At 37.4% G+C, this 12,944-nt stretch overlaps 1 protein-coding gene across 3 annotated transcripts in view; it reads left to right on the top strand.

Annotated features, from left to right (window-relative positions):
* The window catches only part of LOC127441537 (netrin-G1), a 94,246-nt gene that overhangs the window by 61,733 nt on the left and 19,569 nt on the right, over window positions 1-12,944 (top strand). For all 3 annotated transcript variants that reach the window (XM_051699079.1, XM_051699077.1, XM_051699080.1), the window contains exon 4: window positions 9,921-10,093. In XM_051699079.1, the coding sequence (XP_051555039.1) occupies window positions 9,921-10,093 (173 nt within the window). The remainder of the gene's footprint in view (window positions 1-9,920; window positions 10,094-12,944) is intronic.

Here is a 12,944-nt window from a genome sequence, read left to right as displayed (position 1 = left end):
TGTAAAAAAAAAAAAAGACAAACAGTAGCTCTTTACACATATGCACTGCTCTTAGACTTTAGTTTAGAACGGCACGAACACAAGCGGAGTGATACACACAGTGAAGTGTCTGAGTGCTGATGGTGTCAGACCATCAGTGCTCATGGAATGCCTCTCGTCCAATAAGATTCGAGGACCGGAACTAACTGTTGTATACATACACACACTGGCGGCCAAAAGTTTGGAATAATGTACAGATTTTGCTCTTATGGAACAATTTTGCTCTTATTATCACCAAAGTGGCATTCAACTGATCACAGTGTATAATCAGGACATTAATAACGTGAAAAATTACTATTACAATTTGAAAAAAATTAAACTACTTCAAAGAGTTCTCATCAAAAAATCCTCCACTTGCAGCAATGACATCTTTGCAGATCCTTGGCATTCTAGTCACTTTGTCCAGATACTCAGGTGACATTTCACCCCACGCTTCCTATAGCACTTGCCATAGATGTGGCTGTCTTGTCATGCACTTCTCACGCACCTTACAGTCTGGCTGATCCCACAAAAGCTCAATGGGGTTAAGATCCATAACACTCTTTTCCAATTATCTGTTGTCAAATGTCTGTGTTTTTTTGTCCTCTCTAACCTTTTATTTTTATTTTTCTGTTTCAAAAGTGGCTTTTTTGTTGCAATTCTTCCCATAAGGCCTGCAACCCTGAGTCTTGTGTTGAAACTGGTGTTGAGTGGGTAGAATTCAATGAAGCTGTTAGCTGAGGACATGTGAGATGTCTATTTCTCAAACTAGAGACTCTGATGTACTTATCCTCTTGTTTAGTTGTATATCTGGGCCTTCCACATCTCTTTCTGTCCTTGTTAGAGCCAGTTGTCCTTTGTCTTTGAAGACTGTAGTGTACACCTTTGAATGAAATCTTGGTGCTGTTTTTTACATCAGTAATGTCCTGACTATACTTTGTGATCAGCTGAATGCCACTTTGGTGAATTAAAGTAACAATTTCCTTCCGAAACAGCTAAATCTGTACGTTATTCCAAACTTTTGACCACCAGTGTCTACAGTATATATATATATATATATATATATATATATATATATATATATGAGGTCTATAATTTTTTTTGTTAGATAACTGTCAACAGGGCTAAGAGACTAAATTATAATTTTAACCTTAAATATTATCAAAATTCGAAGTAAATTCATATTTTCAAGTCACCAGATATTTAAATTGACGTTGTTTCCTAAGTCCACAAGATGGCACAACTAGATAGATAAACCCGACAGCACTGTGTTATTATTGAAAAGAACATTCTTGGGCCTCGTTTCCCAGAAGCATCATAAGCCTAAGTAGATCGTAGAATCCATCTTATGATTAATCTTAGATTTGCGGCCCATTTCCCAAAAGCATCATAACTTAAGTAGTACTTGAAAATGCTCGGACATTAACGAGTGCTCTGGAGTAATTGTACAGTGCTAAGTGCATCGTAAAGACACAGACATAAGCAGACACCTGCAGGACAATCGCAAAATTACTCTTCATACAATTTAAATACCTGTAGATACACTTTATGCTCATTTAATATCAGTATAAATACGTTTAATTTTATTATTATTTAAAACCGACAAGGCTAACAATAATAATAATAATAATAACTGTAATAAATGCAGAAAATGGTTAGTCAGTATTGGATGAACAGATAAATTAATAAGTAAACAAATAAAGTTATTTGTGGACTAGTTGGAAACAACAAAGTGGTGGCATGATTGTTGCAGATAACTGTAAAAATTACAATCGGAGAGAGAAGGAAAAAAGTCAATAACTTGCTGTCGTGCATGAAAATAGTCCATACAGTATATTGGCTCCTCATCCTCGTCTCCTATTCCTCTCTGACACCTAAGGGTGCTCTCGCCTGCACCACGCGTTGTGTAGTACCGCACATGTTGTGTAGCATTGCTGTTACCATTATCACTTTTAGGATTAAAGTGCAGATCTCCCTTTGATTGGTGAATGTCCCTAAAGTGCAGCTTCTGTGTGTCTCCTTATTTTGCGCACCGCAATAACATGGTGAACTGTGTTATATTGAATTAATGCTTGTTGTCATTAGCAGGACCGTACACAGGGTCTCCGCTGTCTTCACTGATCCTGAAAGCTTTTATCTCAACCCACAGAGCAAATTTTGAAAACAAAATATTAAAATGCACATCTGATGAATGAAGCAGTGATTGTGTAAAAGAAATATATCTTTCTGCAAAACAAAATGCAATTATGTGGTGAATTAATTTGTACATTTAAGAAAATATTTTTCAGTATTTCCAGGGAGGTAAATTACAAACGTTCTTAAAGTTACGTACAAATGTAAAGTTGCAATGACGAGCAGCACTATGGTCACATTTCAGCACTTCACGTTCATGGACAGCGTCTCTAAGTAGCACTTAAACCGCACCCTCGCATGTTCAGGTTAAGCGCAGTTTTGGGAAACGCACGTAAAAAATAACGAATGTTCGTAAAATCGCTGGTAGAAAACGCTCTTAACCGCTAAGATCAATCGTTATTGGGAAATGAAGCCCCGGCTGTTAAATTAGTGCCTTCCGTTTTAAACTAAAGTGCATACAATGATAACTGAAAAAATTTTTTGCTAATTTATTTTCTCAAAGGTTAAATAGAAAAGTAAAACATGAAAAACGTTATTTTCACGGCTTCTTTACACACACAGGCACATACAGGTGAGCTCAATCAAGTTCACATAGTAACATGTTTGTAAGATTTTTATATCTACTCCTCCTTGTTCCTAATACCCAAACATTCATTTAGCCTACGATTTTATGCAAAGAGATGGAACACATTTTCATACATTTATCAACAGCATACATATACAGTACATTATACACAATAGTATCCATCTGCTGAGATGCAGAGCCATAGGTTTGAATCAGAAGTATAAATCGGCCTTAAGTCACAGTAGTTTCAGGCCTGCAGTCTCCGGATGTTACGGGCGGAGCTAATGACAGAACTATCATATCGGAGAGCACGTTAAGTTGTTGTCTATGTAATTTTATTAAATCTAGCATTTTTGGTAGTGTTGGGTTCGAGTCCACCTTAGTCGAGTACGAGTTGAGTCCGAGTCCAAAAGGGACCAAGTCGGACTCAAGACCGAGTCCATAACAGGACGAGTCTGAATCGAGTCAGAGTCCAAATGAATCTGTTCATGAATCTGAATTTAAATTGTAACCATAAACTCAACATCAACATTTTAGCGGGGCCTGGGTAGCTCTGTGGTAGTTCGCTAGTTCGAATCCCAGGGCGTGCTGAGTGACTCCAGCCAGGTCTCCTAAGCAACCAAATTGGCCCGGTTGCTAGGGAGGTTAGAGTCACATGGGGTAACCTCCTCATGGTCGCTATAATGTGGTTCGTTCTCTGTGGGGCGCGTGGTGAGTTGAGCATGGATGCTGCGGTGGATGGCGTGAAGCCTCCACATGCGCTATGTCTCCGTGGCAACGTGCTCAACAAGCCATGTGATACGATGCGCAGATTGACAGTCTCAGACACAGAGGCAACTGAGATTCGTCCTCCGCCACCCAGATTGAGGTGAATCACTACGTGACCACGTGGACTTTGCGCATTGGGAATTGGGCATTCGAAATTGGGTGAAAAAATAAAAATAAAAAAATATTTTAAGCTTATTTTAAACTTTACAACTAAGAAAAACAGTTTGTCAATATAAATGTAACAAAAACACCTCTGTTCCATTTCATATATACATTTTATGATTAGTATCCTGCTGAACAGACTTCAAAGTGGTTTCAGAATGAAAGCATATGCTTTAGGTGTATGGAGACAAAACTGTCCTTCAACACAATTCTTTTTGCGTTCTGTTGACATTTCAGTTATTTGTTGCTTTTTCCCCTCCACTCAAACATAGACTAAAGAAAGTGAAAGCTACGTTAGTCATTACAATCAAGGTTATTATGTTTAAAATTTTTATTTAGTTTTTATTTCTAATATATTTCAATTTGTCAATTCAATTTAATTTAGTTTTATTTTAAATGATCCCTATCTAAAGAAATAATAGTCTATACTGAGATTTCTTTCTGAACCTTTTTTCTCTATCTGCCGACTGATTTGGGAAAATACAATACATACAAATGAGCCAACACAGTAGTAATTACCACTCACTGAGAAGTAATGTCTCACGATTTCACTGCAAATGCTACATCCAAAAACACTGGTAAAGCCCACTGATAATATTAGGGCCATGTCGTCACGGACATGAATTCTAGTTCATTTGTGGGAAACCACACAATGCAGGGCGGTTCTGTGTACTGCTCGTATACCTAAATCCCTGATGCGTCCATGTGCGTCTCGCAGCTGCTGCTGCAGAAGATTAAAAAAAAATAAAAAATTGAATTGTTGATATTTACAATTCAAATCCTACGTGTAATTAAAAGTTAAAAGGGTGCCAAAACTATGCAAAGGTAATTACAGATATCAAAAATTCAATTTTCACTAGTTAAAATGATAATTCTTGATATCAAGAATGTACTTCTTACTAGAACATACTAGAACTAGAACTATACATTTTGATATCAACAATTACATTTTTACTAGTAAAAATTAGAATTTTTGAAATCTGTAAATTTATTTCAACATGTTACAATTTGGATTTCTGATATCTGGAAATGGATTCAGATATCACTAATCAGAAATTAAAATTGTCACTAGCGAAAACTGAATATCTGATATCAAAAAGTAGCATTTTTACTAGTTGGAAATCAATTGTTGATTTCAAAAGTCGGCATTTCCACTAGTAGAAATTACGTTCTTGATATCAAAAATTATAATTTTTACTAGTAAGAAAAGAACTGTTTATATGTGAAATTGGACTTTCAACTAGTAAGAAACTAATTTTTAATATCAATAATTGTATTTTGGATAGGAGTAAATAACATATCTGTGTGAAACGTTCGTGGTGAAAATTATATATCAATTACAGATATAAAAAATTAGGGTTTTTACTAGTTGAAATTTCATTTTTGATATCAAGAATGTGATTTTTGCTAGTAATGATGTCATTTTTTATATCAAGAATTCACGTTTTTACTAGTGGAAATGTAATTATTGATATCAACTATTTGCATTTCCACTAGTGAAAATTACAATCTTGATATCAAGAATTAGAATTCTAACTAATGAAAATTTTATTGTTGATATCAACAATTCATATCCTGTGAATGAATAAAAGTAAATTCAGCTTGCCATATTTTTACTAGTAGAAATTTAATTAATGATATCAACAATTTGCATTTCCACTAGTGAAAATTACATTCTTGATATCAAGAACTACAATTCTAACTAGTGAAAACTGAATTGTTGATATCAACAATTCATATCCTGCGAATGAATAAAAGTGAATTTGGCTTGCCATAGTAGCTTCTGTGAAACAAAAGACATAGAGTATATTCTTTTTGGTAGTGGGTGGCCACAAATACTTTGCGTTGAGGGAGGGAACATGAGTGAGCATAGAGATATTTGGGAATGGTAGAGGCTTTCATACTGAAGTAAGAACACTATCAACATTCCAGGAGAAACCAAGGTGAAGATGAAACATAAAGTAGCAAGAGAAATTGACATGAAGGTCTGCTTTCTACTTCCTGTGAAGACAGACAATCAATTACAAACATTGTTTTTGTTTCTCAGTAATGGGCCAGGGAGTGCATACGCCTGTTTTTGAGGGGACTGGTTATTGGGCTAACGTTTAGACCAACACACTCTCATGGCGAAATCATCAGGATTCGTACGACGTTTCTAAATTTGGCTAATTCGTATGGTATTGTGCGACTGCACTCGTTTGAATTCCTAAGACTTTCATTACAGCCAGTGACGTCGCTGGACATCGTTTCCATCCAGTATGCAACAATTTCTTGCTTCTGTCACACACAACAGCTTCCTATCATGTTTACACACTCTACTGATTGGTTAAGTTTAGATAAGGGGTTTGGGTAAGGGCATAATAATAATAAGTATGTCCTTAATGCCTCATTCACGGAACTCGCACTTACTTCCTTAATAGATATCTGGGAATTTGCACGTGATGAAGTCGTACGAGTTTATGCTAACAACACCGTACCATACGAAATAGCCAACTCCTAAATTATGTATGAATTTTTATGAGATCGGGTTGTTTAGACAGTGTTGCATATCATTTCATAATCTAAGCCATGCACGTCTTATATTAAAACATCTAAAAAGGAGGTTAATTTATTTTTATTAAACAACGTTGCTCAGGTTCAACCGAACACTCTTTGAAAAAATCATGAATATGAGTTATGAAGTACATCTTATAGACAATGATGCTCAGCATAATGCACTGAGTCATGTCTTCAGAGAGCAAAAGCTCAATGCATGTGTTCCCTGATTCATAACAGAAGGGTGGAGAGTGGAGTTAAATGAGTCACTGAGTGGTGCCACTCTTAAATAATAGCCAAAATCCACCGTTGGGGAGCAAGGAGAAAAAAGGCCAATAAAGAATTATTAAATGGATTTTCATCTCTCTGCCAGCACAAATGGTTGTCTCTGCCAGCCGTTCTCCCAGCGGCACCAGGAAAATGATATTCAACGGTCCCTCCCATTTCAGTATGACAATGCCAACGGCAAAAGCATCACATCCCTCGCCATTGCACCACAGATACAGTGAACTTTGTGACATCGGCTTGATGATCCAGTTTCGACTAGTTTTTAATTAACCCGAGCACAGCATTTTAGGGAATTTTATTATCTAGATGAAGGGCAGTTAGATACAACCACAGATTAGAAATATGGAAGCGATTTAATTGACAACCATTTATGAGACTCCATAGAGGCTGTCCAAGCAATTAATACAGGTAGATGCACCTCCATAATGCTGAAAATCAAAAAGAGCCTATTCATTTCCACTAATTCAAAAATATGCACAAGTTACAAGTAGAAATTCCTATTCTAAAGCAGACAAGTGTTCTGCACAATAATACTGAATACTCCTATTTCACGTGTTCTCACGTCCACCTAGCCCCTTAAAGTGGAAGTGGTAAACTGATTGTTAAGGGTAAACAAATTTGGCTTGCTGACCGTAAAGGAGGGGCTCGAGCATGAGGGGCTTGAGCATGTGGCTCAGCTCGAGCTCTAAGTTGCTTCCCCTTCTGAACTACTTACCTGAAATTAGTTAAGATAAATAATGAAGGAGGAGTAGAGGTGGTGGAGGGATGCCGGAAGAATTGTCATGGGAGTGAGGTAAGCAGATGCTTATATGCGCTTGCATTACGACTGACAGGACTAACTTGACAAGCTCCTCTCGTACCTTTGTTTAGAACTCCATTAAACGGATAGTTCACCAAAAATAAAAAATTCTGTCATCATTCACTCACCCTTATGTTGTTCAAAACCTCTGTGATTTTCTTCAGTGGAACACAAAAGGAGATGTTGGGCAGAATGACAGCCTCCATGACCATTCACTTTTCATTTTTTCTTTCATAATCTGAAAGTGAATTGTAACTGAGGTCATCACATCTCCTTTTGTGTTCCACTGAAGAAAGTCATATGGGTTTGGAAAAACAAACAGGTGATTAAATGAGGAGAATTCTTTTTTTTTTTGTTTTTTTTTTTTGGATGAACTATCCCTTTAATTCAACAGCAATATACAGTTGCCCTGCTTAGCACATGCAGTGGGGTCAGACTGAATATTACAGACAGCACTGTTTGAAGAGTCCATCAAATACTGTAACATTTAAACAGATGAAAGCACTTGCTCCATTTGTAGTTAAATAGGTCCATTTGCTGATTGAGGCAATCCAGAACAGAAGGTATTGAAATCTACATGAGCTTTAGCATTTAGATAACTACATTCAGCCATCTTTTAAGCTGAAATGAGAGCATTTTTGTGCTGTTTTCCCGCAGTTATTAAAAATTTATGAGCAATGTCACGAAAAGTAGAAAGTCAGTTTGAATGGTTGTATTTCTGTAATGTGTCTATATCAAGTTCACAGTAGGAGGTAGCCACAGATCTTCACCACTGTGGTTCTCCAAAGAGAAAAAGACCTCTCTTGAATGTACAGCAGAAATACAAATACTGACTTGATATCATACTGAACACAAACTCCCCAGAGAGGTGTAGCATATCCAGAATGCACAATGATCTCATTTACTGCTGCCCATCACACAGGGAGGCGGAGGTCAGAAGTACACAACACGGTTGTAACCTTTTGTCTCCTGGCAAAATCAATGATTGCAAATTATATTTAGAGTAGATATGGAAAGCGAGACCACTCATCTCGAGTGGCAAATAAGATAATCATCCACAGGCACTGCAGTGTCTCTGAAGATCTCTCCATTCCCCTTTTAACAAGGAAATTAGGACAAATAACCATCTCTTTCAAAGTGCGCATCATAAAAAATAATCAAATAAATAAAAAATTATTAACATGACATAGGCTGAGTAGGAACATTTACAATTTTACAGTTGTCTAAATAATAATAGGAGTGTGATTTACCAGCTTAACTCAATGGAACAAACACTAGGCCAGATATTATATTAGTATTAACCATATTACCAAGTAATATAAGACAGACCCAGATGTTACACATAAATCTCAGAGATGTCTGTTTAAGAATGCATTGCATTCTAATTTACATTTGCAAAACATCTTAAAAAGTTCAGATTTATAATCATTTTAAATTGTAAACGTCTCAAAGACATCTAAATATTTTATTTTATTTTTTTGGCATCTACGAGGAAATGTGTTATTGATGTATTGCAGATGAGCAAAAAAAAAAAAAAGAAAGAAAATATGTCTTCCAGATGTAAACACACATCAAATAGAAGTCTGACTGATGTACGTGTGCTATCAGGGGATGAATCAAAATAGAGCAGAATTTGATTGAGCATGCAGCCTTTGATGTCAACAAAAAAACAGATGGGAAGCATGTTCTCCACACTTTTGAAAGTTGATAGGCCTATTTATTTTACTATATGCATTATATTGTTAGTTTCATTTTATTATTTGCATTTAGCTTTGTTTATCCTGCTGTCCACGACCTTATCAGAACAGACGACCCTGGGAACCAGTTGAGAACCAGTTGAGAACAGTTAAGAATATATCAAAGTGATATATAATGACAGTACTTGTCAGATTTTGTCAATGTACCCTCCTATACTGATCCTAATGGAAATCGCTCAAGTAGTTTATTGTTGCTATGGTTTCCTCCTCAAGTTAATGCGACTTCTGTTAGCGTGCATCTATTTGGTGGCAGATGAAAATATGTTCCAAATAACTTGTAATCTAACTTTGCTGGTTACTGAAATGTTTGAAAACTGTTTGTAGAAGTAATGTTGAATTAAATCTGTATGGTACCTGTACTTTAAAAAAGCCTCCCAACCTTTTGTTGTGACTTCCTTTGACTCATTTAAAATAAGTCTTCTTACATTTAATGCTCTCTAAACACCATGAAAAAACAGTGATTTTTTGTCAAAGCCTCTCTTACAGCAGACATCAGAGGAACTTTGAAGAGGTGCTGTTAGTGTCGATAGACTTCTTTTTCTCTTTCCTTTTTTCAATGTTAAATCCCAACCAGTGAGAGGCTTTCATTCTGCTTTTGTGTCACAGATGTGACCCACGCTTCTATTCAGCATGTCCACAGGGGCACGCTCAAAAGAGCTCTGTTTTTAACGGCATAATGAATCTCTCTTCCACAGTGTCATGGGAAGTCTATGTTAAAGGTTAGAGTTTGTAACGGATATGCCACAAAGAGGCTTAAAACCCATCACAAGGAACTTCATATTATGAGTCAGCTAAGACGTCAGACATTATGGCTACTTATTTGTTCGCATCACCAACACGGAAACATCAGCCTAGGTTGACATTTACCCATTTGTTTTGTTCTTTGTCCTGATAGGTGCAAGTGCAATCTCCATGCCAACAGCTGTATGTTTGACAAAGGGAAGCTGGGTTGCGAGTGTGAACACAACACTACAGGGCCAGATTGCGCCCGCTGCAAGAGACACTACCAGGGCCGAGCCTGGAGCATGGGCTCCTACCTGCCCATCCCCAAGGGCACTGCCAATATCTGTGAGTACATCCCCCCATCTCCCTCTCTACAGAAATCATGGGAAAGCATAGTGCTCCATCAAGCACCAAAACATGACCTTTTCAGTTGTATGTTCCCAATGACATTTTACTTCCAAAGCAACAACAAAAGGAAAAGCAATAAGCCAGTTGGTATGGCTGGGCAATTAATGGAAAATTCATTTGCAATAATTTTAGTATCTGGAATATTTAATGCACTTTTTTGAATCTACTGTTTCATTAGACTACTCTCATAATCCTTCCTTGACTCGCAATTTGAGGTTATAATAAATGCGTTAAGATGTTTTAATGTTTTACTAGCATTTCTGATTTCATTTGATTAATTTCCGTGAGTCAGTTTAAACTGTGTTTCAAAGTCTGAATCAGTAATTCATTTTCATTGATGATTCATTGATGATGGTTCATATTTAAATATCGAGAGATATATTGACTCATTTGTTGGCTGTAACACCCAGTCCTAACTGTAGGCAGCACATATTACACATGTAAATATAAAGATTTAGGTTTGACTCCTCTGATCCAAAATATAAAAGTATAAACTCTAAAATCACATTTTATTTGATTTTATTGTGTTGTATTTTATTTTTTGGTTCTTATCATAATCTCATCCTCAAAGTCATCCTTTCTTTATCTTCATCTTGGCTTTGAGTAGTGGCACATCTGTCAAGTTCTTGGCCTTAGGCAGGGGGTTCATTGCCCTAATAAATCTAATAAAGTCAGTAACTGTTGCTCAGGGACAGAGAGAGGCTCAGCACTGTCCAGATGTTGGGAGGAGTACCCTCTGGCCTCCTCAGCGCAAGTCCACTCAAAACTAAGTCACTACTATCAAGCACAAGCCATTTGCTTATGCATTCACAACCAAATAACATTTTATGGCTTTGTACATTGTGAGGCAGAAAGACAGTGTCCACTTTGATATGTAAGTTAATGAATAGTCTCCTTTGTATTTTTGACATTATACAACAATTTATGCATGATCTTTTATGGCAATATTAGATTTGAAGCACCTGAAGTGCTGTTGTGTAGGTGGTGCTTAGGTATGTGTATACATGCTTTTGAAAGGCTTTAATATAGCTCTAGCCTTTCCCCAGTTATGAAGGCCCTCATAATGCAGGGGCAAAGCTCAGACTGACAGCCAGTTATTAGAAACACAATACCAGGACACATCTTTGTTCAACAGAGGGAACCAAGAACCTGCTATATCAAAGGCAATATTAGCACCTGTTTTGGCAAGAAATCCACAATGAAACAGGCTTGCATGTGAAGCAAAATAACATTATTGCCCCTGCAGGTTTGTGAAATTAATACCTCCCCACGTTTGCATTGTCGCTCTTCTCCACAAATGAGCATGATTCTTGTGACACACCACTTCTCCTATGCAGCTCTTATTACACGTGAGATTATTAAATGTATGGCTCTCACATAAAGACAAATTTGCTGAAAGTGTAGAATTTAATTAAGCTGTAATAGCCTTCATCTGTCATCAAGTCTTCTGCTTTAATCACGAGGGCAATTTATCTCTATGTTAGAAACTCCTAGTAGGCAGGTCCATCCTCATGTGGGTACATATGGTTGCATGTGACCCTGTGTCTAATAATTAAATCCTGACAGGTGGGATGGGTTGTGCCTTAACATCAGCTCCCTTGCTGCCAAATAGAGGAGAGAAGCTACTTTTCTCCGTACTCAAAAAAAAAAACAAACAAAAAAAATGATGGAAGGGGCAGCCAGTGGTATTTTGATACATTGCAAAAAATTGTTATTGGTTAACTAAACTATTCTTATCATCATTTGCTAATCATGCACCATTCAGAATTTAATTGGAATACCTTTGATTTCTTGAATTTTAACTGAGTTAGCAGACAGGATACAGAATTGTAATTTATGGAAATAGAATGAAAATGAAGTGAAATTCAAAGAAATTAATGTAGCTTTGTAATAAAACTGTCATGTCATTCTTATAAATTCCCCCAAGGACTCTTATTTTGAATTTTTGAAGAGACTCTTAGTTTGAAGTTTTGTATCTTCCTCTGTTATGTCTGTCTTCCTGTCCATTGCCCTAACTGTATCCCAGGTGTTCCTCTTCTTGTTAGCCCATGTGTACATATACCCACTTGTTCTTTGTTCCTGGGTCAGTTCTTGTTTGAATGTGCTGCGTTATAAGACAGTATACTGCTGTAGATTATGTGTTCCTTTCTTTTTTGTATGTTAACATTCATCATTGTATCCTCTTCTTTTGTTTACAATTAAATTTCTGCATTTGGATCCTCACTTTCTCTTCTCTTCCCTTCACAAATCGTGACAGAAGAACCGACCTTAAATTTCGGATCCAGCAGAAAAAAAACGGAAACTTTATCAAGGGTCCAATCCTGCAGCGGAGTACTGCTCCATTTTTTGGAAACTGGCCACTCAACTGAACTGGCACGAAAGATCCCTCAGAACCATGTTCTGGTTAGGACTTCATGACCCTATGAGGAAGCCTATGGCCTTCTGCTCTCTACTCCAGTGGTCCAGGAGACCCCCTCAATGGAGGCCCCTCTGCTCCTAGCTCCAGTGGTCCTGGAGACCCCCTCGATTGAGGCCCCTCTGCTCCTAGCTCCGTTGGTCCCGGAGACCCCCTCGACAGAGGCCCCTCTGCTCCTAGCTCCGGTGGTTCCGGTGGTTCCCTCGATGAAGGCCCTTCAGCTTCCCGCACTTCCTTCTGCGGCACCACCTCCTGCGGCTTTCTCCGCTGTGCCCAGCTCCGATAGGGATGTGGATAGGGGTGAAAAAGAAAGTCTCTAGCTTTCTAATGTTATAATTATTATGTTTTTTTGAACTCTAAAGATCATGGAGA

Source organism: Myxocyprinus asiaticus, chromosome 5 (assembly GCF_019703515.2).
Source record: "Myxocyprinus asiaticus isolate MX2 ecotype Aquarium Trade chromosome 5, UBuf_Myxa_2, whole genome shotgun sequence".
Classification (NCBI taxonomy): domain Eukaryota; kingdom Metazoa; phylum Chordata; class Actinopteri; order Cypriniformes; family Catostomidae; genus Myxocyprinus; species Myxocyprinus asiaticus.
This window is presented reverse-complemented; position numbering and strand designations above follow the sequence as displayed.